General features: G+C 40.6%; 5 protein-coding genes across 5 annotated transcripts; 2 read left to right on the forward strand and 3 right to left on the reverse strand.

The window, feature by feature from the left end:
* Positions 1-664: 664 nt before the first annotated feature.
* Positions 665-6,172, reverse strand: LOC106417472. Its single transcript, XM_048734972.1, has 2 exons — positions 4,364-6,172; positions 665-4,039 (listed from the first exon to the last, which is right to left on the reverse strand). Exons 1-2 carry the CDS (start codon positions 6,170-6,172, stop codon positions 665-667), a joined length of 5,184 nt encoding a protein of 1,727 aa, XP_048590929.1.
* A 308-nt stretch (positions 6,173-6,480) lies between these two features.
* On the forward strand, positions 6,481-8,032 carry LOC106438661 (heterodimeric geranylgeranyl pyrophosphate synthase small subunit, chloroplastic). The gene is made up of 2 exons (XM_013879908.3): positions 6,481-7,042; positions 7,161-8,032. Exons 1-2 carry the CDS (start codon positions 6,713-6,715, stop codon positions 7,797-7,799), a joined length of 969 nt encoding a protein of 322 aa, XP_013735362.2. The 5' UTR covers positions 6,481-6,712; the 3' UTR covers positions 7,800-8,032.
* A 4,540-nt stretch (positions 8,033-12,572) lies between these two features.
* On the forward strand, positions 12,573-16,465 carry LOC111203609 (serine/threonine-protein kinase STY46). Its single transcript, XM_022697600.2, is given in 17 exon segments — positions 12,573-12,903; positions 12,976-13,099; positions 13,169-13,230; positions 13,305-13,424; positions 13,496-13,550; positions 13,843-13,950; positions 14,160-14,210; positions 14,381-14,547; positions 14,618-14,725; positions 14,830-14,903; positions 15,012-15,187; positions 15,413-15,497; positions 15,500-15,507; positions 15,700-15,780; positions 15,875-15,928; positions 16,007-16,141; positions 16,224-16,465. Coding segments are annotated over 17 exon segments (1,698 nt in total). The 5' UTR covers positions 12,573-12,706; the 3' UTR covers positions 16,317-16,465.
* Position 16,466: 1 nt separating this feature from the next.
* Positions 16,467-17,120, reverse strand: LOC111203940 (chromatin-remodeling complex subunit ies6-like). The gene is made up of 3 exons (XM_022698176.2): positions 16,906-17,120; positions 16,752-16,819; positions 16,467-16,675 (listed from the first exon to the last, which is right to left on the reverse strand). Exons 1-3 carry the CDS (start codon positions 17,060-17,062, stop codon positions 16,544-16,546), a joined length of 357 nt encoding a protein of 118 aa, XP_022553897.1. The 5' UTR covers positions 17,063-17,120; the 3' UTR covers positions 16,467-16,543.
* Positions 17,121-18,523: 1,403 nt separating this feature from the next.
* Positions 18,524-20,018, reverse strand: LOC125607905 (thaumatin-like protein 1b). Its single transcript, XM_048777416.1, has 3 exons — positions 19,791-20,018; positions 19,008-19,707; positions 18,524-18,766 (listed from the first exon to the last, which is right to left on the reverse strand). The coding sequence occupies exons 1-3, from the start codon at positions 19,837-19,839 to the stop codon at positions 18,691-18,693; spliced, it is 825 nt and encodes a 274-aa protein (XP_048633373.1). The 5' UTR covers positions 19,840-20,018; the 3' UTR covers positions 18,524-18,690.
* Between the last annotated feature and the right edge of the window lie 5,892 nt (positions 20,019-25,910).

Below are 25,910 nucleotides of genomic sequence, written 5' to 3' on the forward strand. Positions count from 1 at the left end.
TGCATCACAGCTGTGCCCCCAGCTGTTCACTTCGCCATTGGTTACCATTTCTCCTGATTTCTTATTATTATCTCTCTCTCTCTTTAGGCAACATCTGTTATCTTAAGTAAACTGAGAAAATCTGACCAATAACCATGTTTGTTGTTTTATTTTTGTAATCAGAACTGAACCAGTACATTTTAAACAAATATGTAGTCAATTTAGGGTCGGAGAGAGAGATAAGAACCAAAAATAAAAGGAATGGCTTGTAGGTGGGGGAAGATAGGGGTACAAATGCCAAAGTCTTGTATGTATGGCATGCTAACATTCCAAACCCTAAACTTCACTTTCTTTCTTCCGTTTTCACCTTTTCGTCACTTGCCCTTTGCTTTACACACGTTGTATCATAATAATATTCCTTTTTCTTCTTTTGTTGGAGTTGAAAGAAAAAGAGAGCAAATGCGAGAAGAACTAAAAAGAAAGATTACGTTTACGATTATAACAACTCTTTTTTTTTTTTTTTTTTTTTTTTTTTTTTTTTTTTGCTAAATTGTAAATATCATAGATGAAAGAAAGATTTTACAAAGTAAAGACCTTAGTTCTGCACCGTCTTGGCAAAAAAGAATAAAAACAAGATGGGACAAAGGGAATAACATCAACAAAAGATAGCTAAGCTAATCTAGTTTTATCTCAACCAAAGGGTCATGAGAGGCCTGAAGCGCTTGTTGTGTCTCCTGGAGGAAATGATGTTTCTGATCTCCCTGTCTATACCCTGAAACACAATAGACGGTGTAACTGATTTCTGGTTGTGGACCATATTGTTTCTCTGCTTCCAAACATGGTAAATAACTGACTGCACAGCTATCTTCCTTAACAGAGAAAGGGGTGAGGAAACTGGACTTCGGATCCAAGAGAGGAGCTCTGCCCAATCCGTGATCATTGTTCTTGGCGGGTGGCATCTGATGAAGACCTCTCTCCAAATGTTAGCAGTAAAATGACAGGAGAGCATTAGGTGATCTCTCGTTTCAACAGATGATGATGAACATAGAGCGCAGTTAGGGGAGACCGGAATGCCCCATGATGCCAGTCTAGACATTGTTGGTAACCTGTCCGCGTTCGCTATCCACATGTTGAAGGCCAGTTTTGGGACAGCACCTTTGAACCATACAACCTCAAACCAGTCCTTTGCATCTTGCCTTGGTCTCATCACCTCCCATGTTGCAGCCGAGCTGAAAACATTCAAAGAGGAATCACCAGCAATCCAAATATAAACATCATCAATATCAGAGTTTAAAGGCAGAGATATAGTAGTGAGGTGTGTGTGGAGGTCCACTTCCTGCTGGGATCTCGGATGAGGCAGGGACCAAGTGGCTTCTCTGATCGTGTCTGCGACGTGTGCATCTTTACGGACTCTCAGCGCTCTCGGACCCGCAGGTCCAATGTAGGTGATAAGTTGCCCGAAAGGAGTCCAAGTATCGTACCAGAAGCTAGTCTTTTTGCCATTCCCCAAAACAGAGAAGCAGAATTGAGCGGCCAGAGGGCGAAGCTTGAGCAGTCGCTTCCAAACCCAAGAGTCCGATTGAGAGGGGCTTAAGGTCCAAAAGGATCGCGTCGACAGGTGGATGTTTCTATGCCAATCCGCCCATAGTGATGTAGTAGAAGATAGCAAAATCCATATGAACTTAAGACACTGAACCTGGTTCCACACCAACAAATTACGTAGACCAAGACCCCCTTCTTCTTTGGGTAGACAAACAGTTAGCCAGTCAACCTTTGCGATACCCCTCTTGTCTAAGTTGCCAGACCAAAGAAACTTTGAACACAAGGATTCAATAGCCTTAATACAGCCTTTGGGAAGCATGAATGCTGAGGTCCAGAAGTTTACAGTGCCAAAGATGACTGTTTTCAATAACTGAAGGCGCCCAGCGAAAGATAAAAGTTTGACAGACCATGCTCTCATCCTCGCGGTGATCTTGTTTATCAACGGGGAGTACTCTGAGATTTTAAGCTTGCGCGCCATAAGGGGAAGCCCGAGATATCGTATAGGGAGAGCACCAGAGGTGAAACCATAACAGGCCATGGTTGCGGTTTCACGTTGGTCTAATCCCGAGGTGAATAACTCAGTCTTGGACATATTCATTTGTAAGCCCGACCAAGAAGCGAAATCATCCAGACATTCAGAGATTCCATGTAAGCTGTTTCCACTTCCATCAAAAAATAGCATCACATCATCTGCGAACATAAGGTGAGAGATCTTCAGCTGCTCTGTCTTCGGGTGATAGCCTATAAGGCCTGATTCATAGCGCGCAGCTAGTAGACGAGATAGACTTTCCATGGCAAGGACGAACAGATAAGGTGATAAGGGATCTCCCTGCCGGATCCCTTTCGTGCTCTTGAAGAAACCACCAGAAGCCCCATTAACGCAGACCGAGAAAGACGCGGTCGTAAGACACTCGGAGATAAGGCTGATGTAAGATTCCGGAATCGCTAGTGCACGGAGGGAGGCCAAGATAAAATCCCATCTAAGGCAATCGAAAGCCTTTCGCAAATCCACTTTAAGCATACCACGGGGGGAGGAGGTTTGAGTGTTGTAGCCATTTACTAGGTCGGTTGCGAGAAGAACATTCTCCGCAAGGAGCCTCCCCGGAAGAAACGCCGATTGTGACTTTGAGATCATGAGTGGTAGAATGTCAAGCAGCCTTGAAGCCAGAAGTTTAGATATAACCTTATAGACTGTGTTGAGGCATGAAATAGGTCTGAAATCAGAGGTGCTTGAGGCGTTTGGGATCTTTGGGATGAGCACAAGAGAAGCCGAGTTCCACTGCTTGAGGAGGCAGCCAGACTCAAAGAACTCTAAGATAGCATCAGTTACTTCCGGGCCAATAATCGACCACGTTGCTATGAAGAATTCCGCAGAGTAGCCGTCAGGTCCTCCCGTCTTGTTTTTGGGCATTGAGAAGAAGGCGTTTCTAATTTCCTCTGGAGTGAATTTCTTCTCAAAAACCGCAGCTTGATCAGCAGTACACCTAAAATCAAATAGAAGGTCGAGATCTGCTTGTTGAAACAGGGGGTGAGACACCGGGCCTCCGAGGAGGTTTGAGAAGTAATCTACACACAACTGCTGAATGCCCATTTGATCCTCTATGCGGTTTCCTGAGTCTCCCACCAGGAAGTGGATGTGGTTAACAGCCTGTCTGGACTCAGCATATCTGTGGAACAGCCTTGAGTTACCATCCCCGAGAGCCAGCCATTTAATGCTGCAGCGCTGGAAGAAAAAAGCCGCTTCAGCATTTGAAAGTTCTTCCCATTCTTTGTAGGCTTGGATCTCAGCAGCGGCATTGATCAAGTTTGGTAAAGTTAATGTTGCAGACTGGGCCAGGAGTAGCTTGTCATGCGCCTGAGCCGTCTTTTTTTCAATCCCAGAGTAGTTGCAGCGACTGAAATCCCTGATACACTTCTTGAGCAGCTTAAGTTTCCTTGACAGTCTAAACATTGCAGAGCCCGTGACATTGAAGGAGAACCAGTTTGAGCAGATCATCGGTAAGAACTCAGGGTTGAGCGTGAGGAAGTTGTAGAACCGAAATGGCTTTTTAAGCTTGGCACGAGTCGGCTCTAAGGAGACAGAAGCTACTGAGTGATCAGAGAAGTCCGGACTACCAAAAAATACCACTGATGATGGAAACAGAAAGTACCAATCATCGTTCACTAGACAACGATCCAGCTTCTTAGCTACTGGAGCATTCTTGCGTTTATTCCACCAAGTGAATGTTGAACCCCGGAAGTTGAGATCTTCAACATCAATATCAGATAGGCATTGGTTGAAGTCTCTGCACCTCTTATCCATATTCAAGGTTACCGGCTTTGAGTGCTCCAAAGGGTCCCTAATTTGGTTGAAGTCACCAAGGATCAACCAGGGCTTTGAGTTCAGATCAAGAGAGATAGCCAGGGAAGAGAGCTCCCTCCAGAGGCCCTCGCGCTCATCAACATCATTCGAAGCATAAACCACAGAGATGAAAATCTTTGAAGGAACAGATGGCCAAGAGACTTCAGCGCAGATCATCTGCAATGACTTAAAAACAACATTAACAATCAGAGAAGGGTGCCAAACGATCCAGATTTTCCCCAAAGGAGAAAAACCATAGTTTTCATCAGAAGACCACCCAGGAAATAAATCCGAAACAAACTTATTCATTTTCAAATGCTTAACATGTGTCTCCAAGAGACCACCAAAAAGGGGATAATTCTTCCTATACCATTTACGTAATCCGCTGCGGTGATTTAGTTTATTTAGACCGCGTACATTCCAACAAAAAAGGTCAGTCGACATATATAATTAATTAATATTGGGGCCACTGCCCCTCTTACCCTTTCTACCTGAAAAAACCTTCCTGGGGCGCACGACCTCAAAGTCAGGCTCGTGCATACTAAATTCCCCCTCTTCCAACTCAGGATCAGATGATTCAACGTCAGAGGAATCAGGCTGCACATCGGAGTGGGAAGCATGAGAGGTACGGGATCCACTTCTTTGCAATGCGGCTTTGAGGTGGGGAGTGGCTTCTGGGGGAGTAGCCCGAGCTCCACTGGATTCTCCCACGGCTCTATCCTCTCTAGTACCCAGTTTTGTCTGAAGAGAGAGCTCAAGGTGGCAATTCTGGATATGGGGATCGCCCTTGTGTGATACCAAAATCCCATCAGTACCTAGCTTATCAGCCTGATCTTGCTGCTGACTGGGGATTGGAGGGGCAGCCACCACCCACTTTTGTTTGCCTCTAGACTTGCTTCGCCTAGTTTTCCTTCCCCTCGTCTCCTGTTTGGATTTTGCCGGGCAATTTATACTAGCATGTTCCGTAGACTTACATAAAGAGCAGGCCTTAGGGAGTTGTGGGCACCGCTTGGAGATGTGACCAATTTCCTTACAGGTTTCACACACCGGTGGCATCCAGGGGCAGGAAACCAGAACTCTGCTTATTTCACCAGACTGGAATTGGACATTTACCGCTTCCGGGAGCGGTTTCCTCGGATCAATAATGGTGAAGACCTTTGCCACCTCAAGATTGGTTTTATTTGCAGTCGTAGGATGAAGGAACTTAGGATGCCCCACCAACCCTGCGATTCTCTCAAGTCCATCTTCATTGAAGAACTGAAATGGAACTTTCCGCAGCTCGAGCCATATTGGGGCAGAAGTGAGCTCAGGCTTCTCCGGTACAGTTCCTGGCTCCCACTTGTCAACAAACATAGTCTGGCCTTCTATTTGCCAGAGCTTTTGCTTAATCACTCTGCTCCTTGTTGCTGCGTGAGGAATCCGGAACAGAAAAGAGAACCCTTCCATCTTGGAGACCGCAATGTCACGATATTGCTTACTCCATATTCCATTCACTATATTATGCAAGGTGCCTTGAGAGGGCGGATCTGAATAGAACTGGCCGATCACAAACGGCTCCCAAGACTTCCTATGCTTCTCAATAACGGAGTTAGGGATTTGGATACAAGCTTCACCCGATGGGAGCGTGAAAGGTTCACCCTTTTTGGACAGACGTTTACCCACACCCTTGGCGTGGTCACACCAGGTGTCAGACGAAGTTGCCGTGGGCACTGGTTTGATTAGCTTGTCCTTATAAGAAGGAACCACACCCTCTTCAGGTACGACACTGGGGGTGACAGTGTTGTCTAAGGCCTCAGCAAGATGCGAGCACGAGGATTTCTTCTCGGCTTCAGCAATGGGAGCTTGAACCGCCGGTTCAAGGTGGGAGCCGTCGTTAGTGGTTTGAAGACTATTCGAGGGCAGAACCGAGGAGCAAGTGGTTTGAATCACAGAGCTCGACTCGAGTAGAATCATTGGAATCACCTCTTGAACAGAAGATGGATCAGCCGACGGGTCAGCGATCACTGTCTTGTCAGAAGACGATACTATTGGGAGGTCGACCTCTGTCTTACCGGAGGGATCTGTCAACGAATCAACGATCACAACTTGGTCTGATGGAGGAACCGGCGGAGAATCCAGATCTGAACTCACCAGAGGAAGTTGAGCAACCACATCGGCATGAATGTCGTTATGGGCGTCGGAAACAAACTCAGAATGAGGAGAATCAGAATCGTAGTCCACGGATTTGACCGGGGAATCCTTCGACGGAGAGGTCTTCGAGGCCGATTTCGAGGCCGGGGATTTGGATTTCTTGGGTTTCTTCTTCTTCATCGCCCTCGGAGGGGTGATAGCTTCGAGATTTGCAAGTAGACGACGCCGGATTAGGCGCCGGTGCGCTGCTGACGGAATATGCACGGTGTCGGCGGAATCTCCTAGAAAGTCGCCAGGAGAGAGAAAATAGCCGTTTTTGTTTTATTTTCTTTTAGTTTTATAGATGATTATAACAACTCTTTTTGTCTGAACTTATATATATCATAAACTCTATCATAACAACTCATTTTCCACTAACAAAGAAGTCCTTGTGACTCATAATTAGATCACGATTTCCCTACCGGGGTTCTTATTGTTCCTTTGTTTGTTAAAATAGCGAAGGCAATGAAACCTTCTGAATATTCGCTAGATCGGTAACCAAGCGGCGTTACTAAAACCCAAACTAGCCTTCTTATGCTCATTCTTTTGTTGTAAGCCCATCTTCCGATTCGGCCCACTTTTACTAGCATTCAAATTAAAAAAAATAAAAAAAATTGCCAACAAGTTTAAACACTGTATAGATCCGGCGAGAGAGAGAGGATAGATAGATCCGGCGAGGCGATGGTGTTAAGCGCTTCAGGGAGTCCTCTCCGATTTGGTGGGCATGTTCCCGAGAAACCCTGTCGTATGCGCATGAAACAAGCAATTCGATCATCATCGTCCAATAACTTCGATCTGAGGACGTATTGGACAACCCTAATAACGGAGATCAACCAGAAGCTGGACGAAGCGATACCAGTCAAGTACCCTGCAGGGATCTATGAGGCGATGAGATACTCAGTCCTCGCTAAAGGCGCCAAGCGTGCCCCTCCTGTAATGTGCGTGGCCGCCTGCGAGCTCTTCGGTGGCGATCGACTCGCCGCTTTCCCCACCGCATGTGCCCTTGAAATGGTTCCTCTCTCTCTCTCTCTCTTTGCAATTTAGAAACCCTCTTCTTGGCTCCTCTTGGTTGGAAAAAAAAAACAAAATTTGATTGTTGTTGTTGTTGTAATGGAATAATCCTAATCAGGTCCACGCGGCTTCGCTGATTCACGATGACCTCCCCTGTATGGACGATGATCCTGTCCGCAGAGGAAAGCCATCTAACCACACTGTCTTCGGCGCTGACATGGCCATTCTGGCTGGTGATGCCCTCTTCCCGCTCGGCTTCCAGCACATTGTCTCTCTCACCCCTCCCCACCTTGTTCCCCGATCCACCATCCTCCGTCTCATCTCCGAGATTGCCCGCACCGTCGGCTCCACCGGCATGGCTGCAGGGCAGTACGTTGACCTCGAAGGAGGCCCCTTTCCTATTTCCTTTGCTCAGGAGAAGAAATTCGGAGCCATGGGGGAGTGCTCTGCCGTCTGTGGAGGTCTCTTGGGTGGTGCCACTGACGATGAGCTTCAGAGTCTCAGATTGTACGGCAGAGCTGTTGGGATGCTGTATCAGGTGGTGGATGACATCAGAGACGACGACAAGAAGAAGAAGAAGAAGAAGAGCTATGCGGGAGTCTTTGGTTCCGAGAGGGCAATGGAAATGGCAGATGAGCTTAGTGTAAAGGCCAAGAAGGAGCTGCAAGTGTTTGACAAGTATGGAGACGCATCCGTTGCTCCTCTCTACAGTTTCGTTGACTACGCTGCTCACCGAGACTTCCTCCTTCATGTCTGAATATTGATGGGCCTGTTTTCTTTGCGTTTTGGGCTTTATCTGTTATCTACGTGTATCATATTATTTGTTAGCCACGTCAAAATTGTGCGTGTTTAAGTATGAATTAACTGGTAGATTATATTTTGTTTGAACAAGTGTACCTATGTTCAAAGTGTTTTCCAAAATGGATCTTGTCCATCTTGGTTGGATGATCTATTTGTTAATGAAAGAATTAGCATATGGTGTGTTTTGGAGTTTGTAGTCCATATTTCGTTGTGATAGTTGTGATGAGTATTGCTGTATTGCGGTATGTGTGAACTTTAAGAACCATTCTTTGTAATGGTGTGGAATCAATATATGCAAACTCAGACGGTAAAAAAGGAAAGAACAAGTGTACATACTTGTTGCTGTTGATGTCTAACAAAGGAAAGTGTCTTCTGATGTTTAGACGACATTGCCAACTCTTACTCTTATAAAATTGTTTTATTAGTCTAGTTTCTCAATTAAGATCAAAGCCAAAGTCTTATCTTCTTTCTTTAAAACTCTTTCCACTTTTAATCGGTGGCCATCTTATCCAATGTAATGATGCATACATCATATCCTACAACCTTTATATATACGAGTTATTGATACTAGTGGTTAGTCCGCCCTACGGGCGGGATAATTGCCATTTATGTTATTAAACAAAGAAAATTAGTCATCAAATAAGATTTTTAATTGAACTATACTGTTGTAGGTGCTTTCTATGTTGAAGGTTTTTTTTTCTTTGTTAGATGTGAATAGCTGATGGAGCCGCTAGTTTTAGAGAAGCTTGATGATGAGTTTATTTCAATATAGTAGTATGCATAACACAAAATGTTTGTTTGTTTGACATAGTGGACGTATACAAATAGTTGAACATATGGTAGAAGTCAAGAAATGACACTGACGATTTTTTTATTGAACAGTAATTGTTATTAGTCCACACATTAACTTCACCCTATTACAACTGTCAAGGTAAGAAAATGTGAATAAAATTTACAGATTTATCCTACTTCATTTTCTAGTCTCCTCTCTCTCTCTCTTTTTATCTTCTACTACCTCGGCCAAATCCATTTTTTTTCTTTTTGTCCTCGTTTCCTGTAAAAGAAAAGCCTTTCTTCTTCTACTTCAACACCACCTTAAAATTCTAAGAAAAAAATAAATCCAATTTTCAAAGTGACGACTGTTTCAAACTTGACTTTCCCTATCACTTTTGTTAAGAAAGTTCCTAAAAAAGTTACGAAATCTCATATGCGTATCTTCTGTTTCTTTCTTTCACATATAGCCTTATAGGTTTCGTTTTTAGCAGAACGGTGTCTGAACCTGCCACTTGTTAATGGGAAACTGTTGAATGGGATGGAAGCAACCTGGTTACGATGATTTGGCCTAAAACAAAAGAGATTCGTGGAACTCCTGATCTTCACAACCTCACGGATTTGACTATGTTGGAGTCTTTGAGTATCAGATTTCTGGTTCGATTCTTGATCTCACCGGTCTCACTCGTTTGTAGACGCTGAATCTAGACAACAATCTCTTCACTCTGATCCCAAGAATCTACTTTCTGGCATAAGCTCGCGTCAAAAAGCGTAACGATCCATGAAACTCTCAAGGAAGCGCGTCTCTCAAGAACCTCCCCTCACCAATTGAACGTAACCGAGACGATCCTTGATGTCTTCAGGTCTCTTCTCGTCCCTCTCTGAAATATCTGTCATGTATAACACAGCCTCGTGTACATAAAAGTGTTCTCCTAATGGCTCAGTTTCATCGGGTTTGCTATAATCTGAAGACATGACCAGACAAACTTTTGTCTCTGGTGGAACGAACTCTCATGCCGGAACAATAGCTTCTCCGGATGACTCAATGACTACGGGTGACCCGTTACGTGCTGTAAGTATACACTATGCCATCCAGATATTAACAGAAAACCATGTCAGAAAACACAACGCTTATGTTTTTTAAGAGTCAAACCTTGTTCATCGTGCAGTTCTGGTTATTCGTCAGGCATCTTGGTACACATCATGATCGTTGTCATCACCATGTCTGGTAATTATGTTCTTGATCTTCTTAGCTTTTTATTCATTTTCTTGTATATTCTAGTGGTAACATTCTCTTGATGAGCTTATTCCTATGATCCCACAATATATAAGGCAAACCCATTATTAAGATTGTCTTGTTTGATTTCAATTATGGCTGCGCAAATCCATATAAATTCTTCTTCTCGTTGAAGTTGTTCTGCTCATCGCTTGAAGGTTAGAAGATTTATACTGAAATTTTGTACAATGAACCCTTGATAGCTTATTTATAGGATCCAAATCCTGAAGAATCCGAAGAGATCGAAGGTTCTGGTGAATTGAAGAGTAGTGGGGAGAGAATTTAATGAGATTAAATGTTGTGTTTATGGATTGAACATAAATAGTGATTCAGTTACTTGATCTCGCGATGAAGAAGATATTAGAGTTTCAGGATGCGGCTTGAAGAAGGGAAGTGGTTGCAATGGGCCAAAAGTAGAAAAAGCCCAACACAAATAACCATAAGTGAAGCATAAAGAACCAAGCCTAGTCGATAACACAACACAAATCCGTAAATTTTAAACGCGTGAGAGGGAGCTGACGTGCCACTCTCTCTTTCCTCTGCGGTGTCTGACGTGTCCGAATGCAGACTTCCTATTGGTCGATTTTTTTTGTCGACGTGGATAGCCTCCCTACTCCTTATATATCCCTTTTAGTATTAGTCAGATGTACGTTATCCCCCACATTGTATACTTTCTCTCAAACAAAAATCACCAATCTATTTCATGCGGATTATCATCACACCTTTTGCTGGATTTGTCAGTTTCCATACATCAACTAATACGAACTCTTTTGATACTCTTTTGATACAATGAATCCGGTATACAATAAAATGGATCGTGTAATACGAACTGGATAAACCTGGCTCACATAACTTTATGATTTATGTAAACCAAAACAGGGCTTATTCAAAAGGGTGTTTAAATATTCGAATGATTTGGTGATATTATTTTATAACTGATCTGACATTGTGTTTAGTGGTTGAATCTTTAATATATCTATCTGGTACTTAATTGATCAACGAATAGATTAATTATACACATGTACTCCCATATTTTGTTGCTCAATATGATTTTATTTATGTCTACGTATAATGAACTTGGCACGCAACCATAATTTACACCATTAGTTTAGTCGATCTCGCACAATACTCAGGATGCATTAACATAATATAATACACAATGAGAAGAAGAAAACCAGAGTGGATGGTTACTTTAGAACGACGACAATTCGCGGCTTCGCTGGCTTGAAAGAGGACCTTTGGTGAGCGTAAAGGGGCAACAGTCCACGTGGGATGAAATACAGCCATGTTCTGCCACGTCATCGACATTGGGACCCTACTGAAACACTAAATAATTTAGTCTTCTACTAATAATGATGACCGGTCAAAGCGGTTTATTCCTTTTCCGGCTGCCGCATCTTATTACCCTCGGTCAACTCCTTCCGTATTTATCACCAACATGACCTATTTTTTTTTTTAAAGACCTAATCTCATTTCATGAACTTTTTTTGGGTGTTTAAACTAGTAGTCATCGTACTCTGGATCATTTATTCTTTCGCCGTCAAAAAAAAACTAGTAGTCATGTTCATGTATCCTGTATATATATCTCTGATGAAAATGAAAATATTTATTTGTCGACGTCTAAACTCTCCCAATACGGCAGGCCTCATCCGGCATGGCTAATATTGCATTATATATTGCGAAGAACTGCTTAATAATAGTGGGTGCCTAATCGTATGGAAAATGCTATAGAATGTACAGAGCTGCACGTGTCTCCATTTATTTTACAATATTTTTAATTTGGGTCAATACAATATGCGTCTTTAATTATAGTTTTAGAGTACTATGTTGCTTCGAATTATTTGATGGAAAATATGGAATGCATTAATATAAGAGACCATATAGACATTTTTATCATATACAAGCTGAGAAGTGAGCAGCCATGGACGTGTATTATTTAATTATATATGTATTTATAGTCTATTACACCACAACTTCAGATCATAAAATATATTGGCTACACACGTGAAGAAAAAAAAATACTAAGAATATACATATACCATTATATAGTGTTCCCGTAATTTGCCACTAGTTTACGTGAGTGTATTTGCTTAATCATATCCTAATAGTAGTCAGCCGCCCCGCAAAATTAAAATAAGAAGATGATGTTTTCCAACTTATATGCATAATGCATTGCAAGACCTCAGTTTAATGCAAATGAGCTTAGTTTAGAGAGACGCTGTAGAAGAAGTCCTGTGTAGAAGTTATGATGTGTTGGTAGTTTACCCTGTAGACGGTAGTTTATATGATGTGTACATATAAAAAGGGGACATGCTTATGAAACAAGGTTATGTATATTTGAGAAAGGGGGTGTTTATTTGAGAGAGAGGAAAGTAAAGATGGAGAAATAACGTAAAAAGGAAATGGGTGGAACCTGGACCGGGCGGATAAGTGTTGGGGGTGGGGTCACATTTGGGCGTAATCAGTAGGGGAGGAATGTATTTTTGTTTTTGTTTTTGTTTGATCTCCTCTTTAATTACTTAATCACGATTTTAAAATGGGGGATTAAGAAAATAGAAGAAGTCGCCTGCTTGAAATGACAAAAATACCCTAAAACATTAAAGGATTAGTATGGCCACGGCGGCATGAGTAAGATGCGGCGTCGTTTAAAAGACAAGGAAGATGAGATAAAAGCTCATTAGACCTGCCTCCACAATACTTATGAGTGATTGATCATCTCTCTCTCTTTGCATTTGAATTGATTTTGCAAATCTCATAAAAGGGGATTCAGTTATAAAAAAATTAAAAAAAAGGAATCGTTGAGTTTAATTTGCTCAATGGTGGTGGTGATGGAGAGTTGCGGAAGTAGAGTCTTACCGATGATGTCGCAGGCGGGCATGGAGCGGCGGGAGCGGATGAAAGTGGAGGTGTTCGAAGAGGTCATCCTTCGTCTCCGTCAATCTGATAATATTGACACGGATCTCCCCGGTTTCGTCGACGACCTCTGGGCTCACTTCAATCGCCTCCCGGCCAGGTAAACAGATTTTGAGATTAATGTTTCCGTATAGGCAAATGAGCAGCTCAAAAAAGATTATTCTTGTATTAGGTATGCATTGGATGTGAATGTAGAGAGGGCTGAAGACGTTGTCATGCACCAGAGATTGCTTCTTTCGGCTCTTGATCCGCATAACAGGAGGCCTGCTATCCAAGTTCGTCTCGTCCAGGTCCAGGTCCTTTTCTTTTCTTATCTTCTTTCTTACTTGTCTTTTATTGAATGTTTGGTGACTCTCTCATCTTAGGTTCAACAACCTCCAGCTGACTCGGACTCTCTTACCAATGAAACAACTTCTTCTCCTGCCAGGTGACCAACCAACCAATTCTTCATTCTCTTTCAAACAAAGCAAAGCAACTAACCTCTGCTTTTCCACTTTCCAGCATTCATCCTCCGCCTGCCTTTGGTTCATCTCCCAATCTCGAAGCACTTGCCCTTGCACTTGCTGCCCATGACCACGATGAGGGCGACAACTCTGTGCGTAACAATTCTCTCTATTCCCGGTATGTTTTGCTACTCTTCTACTCTTTCCTTGTGGCACTATTCAACTCCTAACTCCCCCTCTTTGTTGCAGTCCCCTGCATGAGATCACCTTTTCCACACTAGACAAACCTAAACTCCTTTTGCAGGTAAGATTCTCACATGGAATCTATATTGCATTATGTAATCCTGCATTACACGTCTTCGGCTTTTCTTTTCTTCTTTCCGCAATGCTTGAAAATTGGGATACTTTTATTGTTCTTCCTCCCAAATACTTTTTAAAATATGGTATGTAGTTGGAATAAGTATGTCTGAGTATTGATGTCATCAATTTGAATATTCGTATTTTGCAATTACAGTAATACCTATGAATATATATGACTTACTTTGAAATATATTTTGATTCATCACTGCGTTACTAAGCCAGCGTAAACGATGCAGTTAACTGCATTGCTTGCTGAGCTTGGGCTGAATATTCAAGAGGCGCATGTTTTTTCTACAACCGATGGCTTCTCACTCGATGTTTTTGTCGTTGATGGTTGGTACGAGGTACCTTCTCTTGTTTCCCCTCTCCTTTTTCTTTCTCTATTGCAAGTTGTTCTTTCATTTTACGAAACCCTTTTACCTTTGCTTTATTTTTTCAATCGTTTAGTGATTTAGTAGCTGAAATGCAACTTGAAAAGAAAAAAAAAACAAACTTATATGAAGAAAGCTTCCTAGTCAATAAGCTGGTATGCTACCTTTTTTTAATTATTCAGGAAGTAGACAGACTTAGAATGGCATTGGAGACAGAAGCAGCAAAGATTGAGGTAATTTAATACTTTCGTGCAATATGCAGACTGGTGATTTATGGACTACGCTTTCTTTCCAATCACTTAATTCCTAATGAAATAGAGTTGGTAGCTCTGTACACTTTCTCAACATCTCACAATAATGTCATGTCGTGTTGTGTGTTATTAATGAATTTCATTACACTCAGTTGCAGGACCAAAGCTGGCCTATGCAGCAATCCTTCTCTCCTGAAAAGCAAAACGGGACAGCGAAAGATCATGTCGTAATACCCACTGATGGAACTGATGTTTGGGAAATCAACCTTACACAATTAAAATTCGGGCATAAGATAGCATCTGGTTCTTACGGAAATCTGTAAGTCGGTTCCACCTATTAAATACATTTTGTCATTTTAAGATGCTCAAATCTATCTTGTATTATTCAGGTATAAAGGTACATACTTAAGCCAGGAAGTTGCTATCAAAATCCTCAAGCCAGAGCGTCTAGATTCTGAGCTAGAGAAAGAGTTTTCCCAAGAAGTCTTTATTATGAGGTTTGTGTGCCTTCCTGTCTTGGGCACGCTGTGAACTTATGTGTTGATAAAAAAAATATCATCTTAGACTCGTAAGATATCATTCCAAATCTTTTCATTTTCAGGAAAGTTAGGCACAAAAACGTTGTTCAGTTCATTGGTGCTTGCACCAAGCCTCCACATCTCTGTATTGTTACAGGTATGCCACAGTGAACCTATTTATGTGCATTACTATACTTGATATAATTTTGTTCTAGGCTTATTATTTATACTTATTTTTTCGTTACTCTCTTTGTTATTTAATTAGAGTTCATGCCCGGTGGAAGTGTATATGACTATCTACACAAGCAAAAGGGCGTGTTTAAGCTTCCAGCTTTGTTTAAAGTAGCTATAGATATTTGCAAAGGGATGAACTACTTACACCAAAATAACATAATTCACAGAGATTTGAAGGCTGCCAACCTTCTAATGGACGAAAATGAGGTAACACTCTCATCTTAGTGTGAATTGGCATTTGGGCGGAGCTTGCATACTTTGGTTGAAACTCTACTCTATGTAAATGTTCAAATAAAGATATTTTGCCTGCATCACATATGCTATATCCTAGAGCATGAGTTCTACAGGATGCTGCTTGTCATCATGTTCTTTTTAGTACACAGTTGCAGATTCATATTGGTGTGTGGATTTTTGTTTTGTCTGTTGGTACAGGTTGTTAAGGTTGCAGATTTTGGGGTGGCTAGAGTAAAAGCACAAACTGGAGTTATGACAGCTGAAACTGGAACATATCGGTGGATGCTCCGGAGGTATGGTAGTGAGATGTCCTTTGATACTGTTTGTATAGTTTAGTATGTCAGTAGCTTATGAAAGTTAGCTCAGCCAATGTCTCCGATGATTAGGATTATTTCAAAATCGGTTAGCTATTATGAGATGACTAGTAAGTAGCTTGTGTGGTTGGTTCTGACTTCTGAGACAATAAAAATTTGGTGGAAATCCAGGTGATAGAACACAAGCCATATGATCACAAGGCAGACGTTTTCAGCTACGGGATTGTGCTATGGGAGTTGTTGACTGGCAAGGTAATTGGGCGACTTTTGTCTTGAGAAAAATAAAGTCTTGCAAAGGAAGGTGACAGTATAACTAACGTTAGTGATGTTTTTTATGTAACGGCAGCTTCCTTATGAATACATGACGCCATTGCAGGCAGCCGTAGGGGTGGTCCAAAAGGTAAATTGCCTGTTTTCATTTGTTTGCTTGGAAACGCAGATAGCTAAAAAGGGGGCTGTGTTGTGGGTGGGAAAACAGGGATTAAGGCCGAAAATACCGAAGAAGACGCATCCGAAAATGAGAGAGCTAATGGAGAGATTGTGGGAGAAGGATCCAAGCCTGAGACCAGACTTCGCAGAGATCAAAGAGAAGCTAGAAGAGATAGCCAAGGAAGTAAGTAAGAGAAAGAAATGGTTATGAAAGTGGATTGAATAGAGAGAGAGTAATTGAAGTGAATGTGTGTGTGTGTGTGTAGGTAGGAGAAGAGGGGGAGGAGAGGAAAAAAGCATCAAGAGGAGGAGGGGGTATCTTTGCAGCACTGAGGAGAAGTGCAACAACACATCATTGAATAACATACAAACATGGCTGTGCATATGGTATTATAATTGTTAGCTGGTATTCAATTGATTTTGTAAGTTATTATATACACCCCATACTCAAAACTCTTAAGAATTTGTTGTTGTTGTACGAGACTGTTAGTATGTTAAAGATTGACCCCAAAAAAAAATCAGTAACTTTGAGGGACATAAAAATATCTACCACAATACATATTACAAGTAAAAACAGGACATGGGGCTACTTGAGAAGAGGAGCGGCATTGCGAATGGAGAGATAGTGGTGGACTTGGTGGGTGGAGAGTGACCTTAGAGTCTTGAAAACATGAGCATTTGCATAGCGGAGGTTTGTTCTGGGGTCTACATATGGCGCCTGTCACCAAACCAAACCAAGAGATGATCAAACTAAAGAAAAGGTCGAAAATCAGAAATAAATTAGAAATAAATACCTCGAATCCAGTGACATCGCAAATTCTCTTGCATGGTTGAGTGGATGGAGGCGACTCGATGTTGATATCTGCACACGAAAGAAAGATTGATTATAGTGAAGAGGAGGAGGAGAAGTATTTTAATTTTTCTGAATCGAGAGAGAGAGAGAGATACAAAAGGGATGATGATCAGGGTCAGCTTGGAGGATCTGCTTGAGATGTTTCCACCTTCCTCGAGACTGGCCCTTTGGGTACTTTTCATAGGCCTGTGTCTTCTTAAAGCTCAGATGCATCGGAACCACTATATCTGCCTCCACCAACTCCCCCTCCATCTTCTCTTCTGTTAGTTAAACCCTAGCTCCATCCGAGGAGGAGGACGATGCTTTTTATACGCCCTCTCTCGGTTGTTAATAACCGGTCTGGTCCGGTCCGGTATTGTGAATTAAGAAAAACAAATGAGTAAACCAAGCTAAAAGAGTTCCTTCTTCTTCTCTCTCAGATTATGGCATGATTCAAACTGAATGAAGAGTGATTCCCGCCAATTCAAACGCTCAATCTAAAGGTCAGAGAGCTCTCCTCCCTCGAGTCTGAGAATTAGGTGGATCCATGAATTGTTTGAGTTAGTAATGGATATTTCTATTGCGGCTGAGTGAGACAGATGATGATGATGCCTTCTTCTTCTTCTCTCCCACTAGACTGCTTTGCTTGCTTATTCCAACAGCTTTCTTTTTCCCATTCCCGTTGCCTACAACCCTGATAAGGTCGGCATTTGGCGTCTTATTCTACTCAAAACTCCTCCTTATGATGAACCTAGGCTAAGAGGAACGGCAAAGTCCCCAAAATCTTAATTACTACTGTTAATTAGTAGTAATTAACATAAATAAAACAATGTCTCCTTGTTAATAATTATGCTAAGTCCTTTCTCTTGTTTTTACACACACATGTTCCAGAGGGAGCGGTGATAATAAGAGAACACACTGCAATGACCAATCTCTTCAGCTGCCTGTGGTTCAACGAGGTACACCCAGGGACCAGCTTAGCTTTGGGTACGTAGTGGACAGACTAAAATGAGCCTTCAAGGTGTTCATGTTTCACAACTGTGATGTGAATACAACTCTCTCTTTCCCTCACATCCGACAACATTCCTCTAAGATCGAGTGGGTCAAGAGTGTCAAGGAACTCAAAGGGAAAGGAGAGTGTTTGAAGGAGAGCCGAGGCGGCTTTGGGCTCTGGACTCCTTATCCAGGGGATCTTGATTCCGTTGAGCTGCCACAAGTTGTAAGAACTTCCAATGCTGGTTGAGGCAAAAGCACGATTATAAACTAAGCTTTGCTAGCAAGGCAAAAACATGCTAACAAATTTGAAGAGAGAACAAGGCGATTTGCTAAACCAGCCAAAAAGCCATTCAGTGCTTGAATTGTTTCCTGGTCCTTCGAGCAGATATTGTGTTCCTAATTGCCCCTAGGACAATTCAAAAGCTCAGAGAAGATTGACAGCCAGCTTCGGTTTGAGCCTGCAACCTAGAGGGTGAATAATCTCCGTTTCTCATCCACTCTGAGTTGTCGATGCATATCATTGTCGCCTACGCACCACATCCGATCCACGAATCAATCTATAATACTCAAAAATCAGGAAGAAGCAGATGATGAAAGCCGAAAATCACCTCGAGGACTTGTGCTTTTTTTTTTTTTTTTTTAAATTTTGGTTTCATCTGCTTCTGTGCATTAACAGCATTATTTGGGAAAAGTCCAAAAATACACATTTTTTCTACACAACTACGTAAGAGCATACTATTTCTGAAACAAGAAAGGAATGGGGGCAAAATAAGAGTATTAGAACATTTACAATTTGTCTACCGTACTACTAGTAGTAGTTGTATCACATTTGACGGCGGCGTTTTCTATACATAAATTTTTTTGGTATCCTATCTGCTGCCCTGAAAGAAGAATGAGAAGAGGAGCTACTGCAAATGTATCATGCTCTTGTTTACTAGCGGAAGTGTCGCCCCGTCTTTCCTCGATCCTAACAGCTTCTCGCTGCATAAAAACACAACTCATAAAATCAAATACTACTACTTGCTAAGCTCCTCTCATATTACCTTTTAGTACAATTTTTAATCAGCACTTGGTAAGCTAAGTTGATTACACACAATCTCAACACAGTTGTCTGTTGTAAACGCCAAGTATTCATTTGATACCCACCCCCCCCATCAATCAATCATCCCGACTCCACTTATTAGTATTAGCTAAAGTTCAGTAGTAAACCATCTCATCTCACCTTGTATACGGCGGCGGACAGAAGATGATGACGTAGTCTGCTCCGGTGGCGCAAGTGTAGGTGCTCGTCTTGTCGTCATACGCGTAGCTGTAGGCGCGTGGACAAGCGTGCTTGAAGAAGAGCGAGTATACCGAAGGCTGACACGTGTCAGGCGTGGCGTAAGCATCGCTGCAGCAATACCGCGGGTCTCCGAAGGCCTCGCAGGCGCTGCGGCAGGCCACGCCGCCCCTTCTGCCACGTGCCAGCAGCTTAAGGTCTCTGGGACAGGCGCCGTTCAAGTCAACGAGACACCCGGTGGCTCCGCATCCTCCAAGGACGATTTTCTTGGGCAAGATTAGCACCGGGAGGTTGTAGCCGTCGACGAGACTGACGTCGTAGAAGTCTAGTCCCCCGGTGCCGTTGAGGGTGAACTCGGCGAGCGTTGCGGGAGGTTTAGCTCCGGAGCCCGAACACTCGACCTTACCGGAGCCGCAGTCAGCGGTTAAGCAGGAGAAAGAGCCGGAGCTGGGATCTTGGGAGCACAAGGTTCGAGCCCAGAGACGACCGGACCACGACGCCGGAATTGTGACGGACTTGGATTTTCCACGGGAGAGGCGAAAGCCAGTAGTGGGGAGAGGGGGTGAGGTGGCGCCGGAGAGAAAACCGGGCCAGATGGTGTTCCGGCAACGATTGGTGATCTTGAACGAAACAGGCTCAACTTCTGCAGAAACAAAAACAAAAAAAAAATCAACTTTACGCATCACAAAAAAGAAAGAAAGAGAATCGAATCGAATCGAATCAAACCTGAAAGAGAAACCAACAAGATCACAAACAGGACGATTCGATGAGCCATCTTCTCTGTTCCGATTTATCAAAACTCTGATGAAACCCAAACAACTTTACTTTCATAGCCGCGGATGATATATAATAGTGGAGAGAGAGTGAGTGAGTCTTGAGTGAGTGGAACAAGATAATTATTAACCCGAATCGAATCGAGTCGAACCTAAACCGTTGATGATGCTAGTCCAAACCCGGTTTTCACGTAGGGCTCTTTGTGTGGGCCTTTACACATGGGAAATTCTATTGCACTCCCATTCTTTTTTTTTTTTTCCATCTGAATTTATTAATTAAAAGGGGTAAAAAACCCAAAAGGGCAGAGCCCAAACCATACAAAGAAAAACTACAAAAGCCCAAATACATTAAAAAACACAACTGCCATAATGGCCCAACAGGCCCAAATTCCGAAAACCCTAGCTAGGGCAACGCCGCTCGATCCGCGCGAAGCGCGCGCCTCCCTATCTTCTTCCTGCGGCTCCAGCTTCCGCGATACGACGCCTAACCACTGCGCCGTCATCGGAATTGAGCCGAGACCATTCAAACCCACCTTTCCACCACAACTCGAATGCAACCAACGCACACCGAGACTCATAACTAACCGGATCTACGATTTTAATAGAGAATAAACCCGGCTACAATCGCTCATCATCTCCGACATACATGCATGCGGAACCAGATTCAGAGACGAGAGCCAGATGAACAAGAGAGGCTCGGATTCGTAGATCGCGGTGAGGTAACTCGAGAAACTTGCCGGCGCTAGCGGTGCTAAGAGAGCCACCGCCTCCCGGAACCAAAACCGGCGATCTCGGTGCTGACGAAGCCACCGACTCCCGGAAACAGAAACCGGCGAAGAAGATGCTGAGAAAGCCATCACCTCCCGGGACAAAATCGGACGGCCACCGTAGATAGGTGCGCCGCCGAGACTAAACCCAACAGATCCACAAACTAAAGATCTAAACACCTAAATCCCCGTTTAAAAACTTGAAAAACATAACCGGACCGACGGTGGCTAAAGGAGCCTCGCCGTCGGCCGGGGAACTTTTCTCTATGCAGTTTTATCTCTCAAGTCCCATTCATCTAAAATCTTTCAAGTTAGGCCCTTTTTATTTTACACTCTACTTATCATATTCTCGTCTAAAACCTCTTTCACCAGTTCTTGATAAAACTATTCACTAAAACAATATTGTCCCTCTCTCTCTCTCTCTTATCTCTCTCAAATTTTTCAGAGAGAGAGAGAGTCGAAACCTGAGTCTCGCCGGTGGATTCGGGTGGTTTGATTCTTGTTGATCGAGAATCTGTTCCGGCATAGGTGGATCCTTAATCACCTTTGGCTAGTTTATGTCTCCAACGACGGTTCTTTCTATTGGAAAGCCGTTGGTTTTTGACTCCGGCGACATATCAGAGACTCCTGTGTAATTGTCGGCTTTTGGCTCCGTTTCTACCTTCCTGTCTGTTGTAGATAGCGGCTTCTCTCCGGTTTTTTTTCTAGATCTAGTTGTTTTTTGCTTCCTGCTTCTCTTTAATCCAATCATTCTCCACTTTCCACAATCGATTGACGGTTCCTCTCCTTGGTCAAGGATGTTGCATCTTCAGTGATGCGCCCCAAATCAACAACAGAAACAAATCAAGAAACCCAAAGAAAGAAGGGCCCAACAAGAAAATACAAGTCATGGTCGAATAATATATCAATCTGACGGCAATTCAGAGACCGTCAACCATTCAGAAGCACGAGATCAGCCGAAGAGTTTGGCGACCACAATCTTCCAATTTCGGTCAAGTCAAGACATTTATGATTTTTGGTCAATTCAAGGTCTTTGGTCAAGTCTTTCTTGTTTTTATAAGTTGTTAATTTCTATGTTTGACTAGTCTTTTATATTCCATCTTTTTGTATGCTTTGCCTATTATATAAAGGCCATTTGATCAATGAAATAAAATAAGCTTTGATTATTATTTTTGGAACCTTGAGATGGATTCTCACTTCTCGTTTCTTGGTGTGGTTAGCTCCAAGTAAACACCTCTTTTCCGTTGGACTTGTGCGTCATATCAAGCAACGGATCGAGACTGCTTCTGGTTGGATCGGTGCGTCATATCCGGCAACAAATTGGCTTTGGGAATATCAACAGCCTTCCGCATCTGCTGTGCGACCCTTCGTTTCACCATTACTTCCTTTGTTGGACTTGTGCGTCATATCAAGAAACAATCAAAGCTTGGTAGTATCAAGAGACTCTCCGCCCCTCTTGTGTCACCATTCAATCCACCAGTTCTCCCTTTTAGCGAGTTTATCCCCTTAGTCCGGCTGAGTGATCCTTTCCGTAATTTAGGGCATATAATTCGGACTTCCATCTATCTTTAAAGATGTCTGTCACTACTTTTAGGAAAATTGATTGTTTGGTTGCGGTTGTGTTCGATTGGTTCTTCTATTCTGAAGCTAAGTTTCGTGTCTCCATCCTTTGGCGTTTTATGTGGCTCTGGTGTTAAGGTTTGCTCTCGACTTGGGTCGATTGGAGGCTCACCTGTTTCTGGTGCTGGCGACAAAGGTTTTGGTTTGGCTTGTCATTGCTAGAATTATCTCGACGGTTTCTTCTCGTTGACGTCCTGTTTCCGGTGTGTCCAGTGGATCAACGTCGAGTTGTTCCGACGATGACTCTCCAGTCGTGGAGTCGGTGGATATGAGTCAACACGTGTCTCCCAGTTTCTCCGTGTTCAACACATGTGTCGACTCTCTAGGACTTTTTTGAGTCTGGGCTTAGGGTTTCAAACAACAATAAAATCGTTATTCTAAAGAAACGAAGACAACAAAGGTTTCAAACTTCTCTGACCATCATCATATGTTAGTTCATGATACAACTATGCATTAAAAAAATATTGTTATATTTTTCAATTTTTTTCTCAAAATCTATGTGTTATAACCCCTATAAAATATTCAGTTTTTCCGGTAAATGGTTAATATACTGAAGCCTATAATCTTTAGTGTTGTTTTGAAATTTCTAACCACATTATACATTTGTATTAATGTATTCTAAACTCTCTTTCACGGTACATTGGTATCATTTTATTTCTTTATTAATTAATTTAGTAAAACTTCATTCCCTAAATCAGTGGATAAACCACAATAAAATCACTATTCTAGAGAAACAGAGACAACAAAGGTTCAAAACCCTTTTGCCTATCATCATATGTTAGTTCATGATAAAACTATGAATTAAAACAATATTATCATATTTTTTGAAATTTTCTCAAAATTTATGTGTTAACCTCTACAAAATATTTAGTTTTTCGGTAACTGGATAATATAATGAAACCTATAATCTTAAGTGTTATTTGAAAATTTCTAACCACATTCTACATTTGTATAAATGTATTCTAAACTATATTTCATGGAACATGGGCATCGTTCTATTTTTTTTTATCAATTAATTAAGTAAAACTTCATACACTCCCTAAATCAGTTGATAAACCACAATAAAATCGCTATTCTAGAGAAACAGAGACAACAAAGGTTCCAAACCTCTCTGACCATCATCATATGTTATTTCATCATACAATTACGCATTAACACAATATTGTCATTTTTGTTTCTCAAAATCTATGCGTTAACCCCTACAAAATATTTAGTATTTCGGTGAACGGTTAATATACTGAAGCTTATAATCTTCAGTGTTGTTTTAAATTTTTTAACCATATTCTACATTTGTATTAATGTATTTTAAACACTCTTTCATGGTACATGGGCATCGTTCTATTTTTTTATTAATTAATTTAGTAAAACTTCATGTGCTCCCTAAATTAGTTGACTAACCACAATAAAATCGTTATTCTAGAGAAACGGATACAACAAAGGTTTCAAACCTCTCTGAGAATCATCATATGTTATTTAATAATACAACTATACATTAAAACAATATTGTCATATTTTTAAAATTATTCTCAAAATCTATGTGTTAACCCTTACAAAATATTCACTTTTATGGTAAATAGTTAATATTCTAAAGCCTATAATCTTTAGTGTTGTATTAAAATTTATAACCACACTCTATATTTGTATTAATGTATTCAAAACTCTCATTCATGGTACATGAGCATCGTTTTATTTTTTTAATCAATTAATTTAATAAAACTTCATATGCTCTCTAAATGAGAGGACAAACCCAATAAAATCGCTATTCTAGAGAAACGGAGACAACAAATATTCTAAACCTCTTAACAATCATCATATGTTAGTTCATGATAAAACTATGCATTAAAACAATATTTCATTTTTTTGATTTTCTTAAAATCTGTGTGTTAACAAAACCTACAAAATATTCAGCTTTTTAGTGAATGGTTAATATACTGAAGCCTATAATCTTTAGTGCAGTTTTAAAATTTTTAACCATATTCTAAATTTGTATTAATGTATTATAAACTCTCCTTCATGTATATGAACATTTTTCTATTTTTTATCAATTAATTTAGTAAAACTTCATATGCTCCCTAAATCAATGAACAAACCCCAACAAAAATCACTATTCTAGAAAAAAAGAGACAACAAAGGTTACCAACAGTTATAACCATCATCATATGTTAGTTCATGATAAAAATATTCATTAAAACAATATTTTCCTTTTTTATTTTTTCTCAAAATTTGTGTGTTAACCCCTACAAAATATTCAATTTGTTCGGTAAATGGTTAATATACCGAAGCCTATAATTTTTAGTGTTGTTTTAAAATTTCTAACCATATTCTAAATTTGCATTAATGTATTATAAACTCTCTTTCATGGTATAAGAGCATTATTCTATTTTTTATCAATTAATTTAATAAAACTTCATGTGCTCCCTAAATCAGTGGACAAACCCCGATAAAATCGCTATTCTAGAGAAACATAGACAACAAAGGTTCCAAACCTTTCTAACCATCATCATATGTTAGTTCATGATACAAATATGCATTAAAACAATAATTTCATTTTTTTCTGATTTTTCTCAAAATTTGTGTGTTAACCCTTCTAAAATATTCAGTTTTTTGGTATATGGTTAATAAACCGAAGAATATAATATTTAGTGTTGTTTTAAAATTTCTAACCACATTCTACATTTGTATTAATGTATTCTAAACTCAATTTCACGGTACATGGGCATCGTTCTACTTTTTTTATCAATTAATTTACTAAAACTTCATATGCTCCCTAAATTAGTGGACAAACCCCAACAAAATCGCTATTCTAGATAAATAGAGAAAACAAAGGTTCCAAACCTCTCTAACAATCATCATATGTTTGTTCATGATACAAATATTCCTTAAAATAATATTTTTATATTTTTGAATTTTTTTCTCAAAATTTGGGTGTTAACCCCTACAAATTATTCAATTTTTCAGTAAATGGTTAAATATACCAAAGTATATAATCTTTAGTATTGTTTTAAAATTTCTAACCACATTCAACATTTGTATTAATTTGTTCTAAACTCTATTTCATGGTACATGGACATCGTTCTATTTTTTTCAATTAATTTAGTAAAATTTCATATACTCCCTATTTCAATTGACAAACCCCATTAAAATCGCTATTCTAGTTCAATTAATTAAGTAAAACTTCATATACTTCATATAATTTTACATGATAAGAATATTCCCTAAAACAATATTTTTATATTTTTCAAATTTTCTCAAAATTTGGGTGTTAACCCCTACAAAATATTCAGTTTTTCGGTAAATGGTTAATATACCAAAGCATATAATCTTTAGTATTGTTTTATTATTTATAACCACATTCGACATTTGTATTAATTTATTCTAAATTCTATTTCATGATACATGGGCATCGTTATATTTTTTATCAATTAATTTAGTAAAACTTCATATGCTCCCTAAATCAATGGACAAAGCCCAATAAAATCGCTATTCTAGAGAAACAGAGACAACAAAGGTTCTAAACCTCTCTAACCATCATCATATGTTTGTTCGTGATACAAATATTCCTTAAAATAATATTTTTATATTTTTGAATTTTTTCTCAAAATGTGGGTGTTAACCCCTACAAATTATTCAGTTTTTCAGTAAATGGTTAATATACCAAAATATATAATCTTTAGTATTGTTTTAAA

Source organism: Brassica napus, chromosome A1 (genome assembly GCF_020379485.1).
Source record: "Brassica napus cultivar Da-Ae chromosome A1, Da-Ae, whole genome shotgun sequence".
Taxonomy (NCBI): domain Eukaryota; kingdom Viridiplantae; phylum Streptophyta; class Magnoliopsida; order Brassicales; family Brassicaceae; genus Brassica; species Brassica napus.

Excerpts from the sequence above, each read along its gene's own strand:
- LOC111203940 (XM_022698176.2), bottom strand. The coding sequence starts at position 17,062 with ATGGAGGGGGAGTTGGTGGAGGCAGATATAGTGGTTCCGATGCATCTG. Across the intron at positions 16,820-16,905 it reads CCCTGATCATCATCCCTTTT|ATATCAACATCGAGTCGCCT; the intron begins GTATCTCTCTCT and ends TTTCGTGTGCAG. Across the intron at positions 16,676-16,751 it reads GCGATGTCACTGGATTCGAG|GCGCCATATGTAGACCCCAG; the intron begins GTATTTATTTCT and ends GTTTGGTGACAG.
- LOC125607905 (XM_048777416.1), bottom strand. The coding sequence starts at position 19,839 with ATGGCTCATCGAATCGTCCTGTTTGTGATCTTGTTGGTTTCTCTTTCA. Across the intron at positions 19,708-19,790 it reads CTTGTTGGTTTCTCTTTCAG|AAGTTGAGCCTGTTTCGTTC; the intron begins GTTTGATTCGAT and ends TTGTTTCTGCAG. Across the intron at positions 18,767-19,007 it reads TGTCCGCCGCCGTATACAAG|CGAGAAGCTGTTAGGATCGA; the intron begins GTGAGATGAGAT and ends GTTTTTATGCAG.
- LOC106417472 (XM_048734972.1), bottom strand. The coding sequence starts at position 6,172 with ATGAAGAAGAAGAAACCCAAGAAATCCAAATCCCCGGCCTCGAAATCG. Across the intron at positions 4,040-4,363 it reads AGGTCGTGCGCCCCAGGAAG|ATGATCTGCGCTGAAGTCTC; the intron begins GTTTTTTCAGGT and ends AAGTCATTGCAG.
- LOC106438661 (XM_013879908.3), top strand. The coding sequence starts at position 6,713 with ATGGTGTTAAGCGCTTCAGGGAGTCCTCTCCGATTTGGTGGGCATGTT. Across the intron at positions 7,043-7,160 it reads CCGCATGTGCCCTTGAAATG|GTCCACGCGGCTTCGCTGAT; the intron begins GTTCCTCTCTCT and ends AATCCTAATCAG.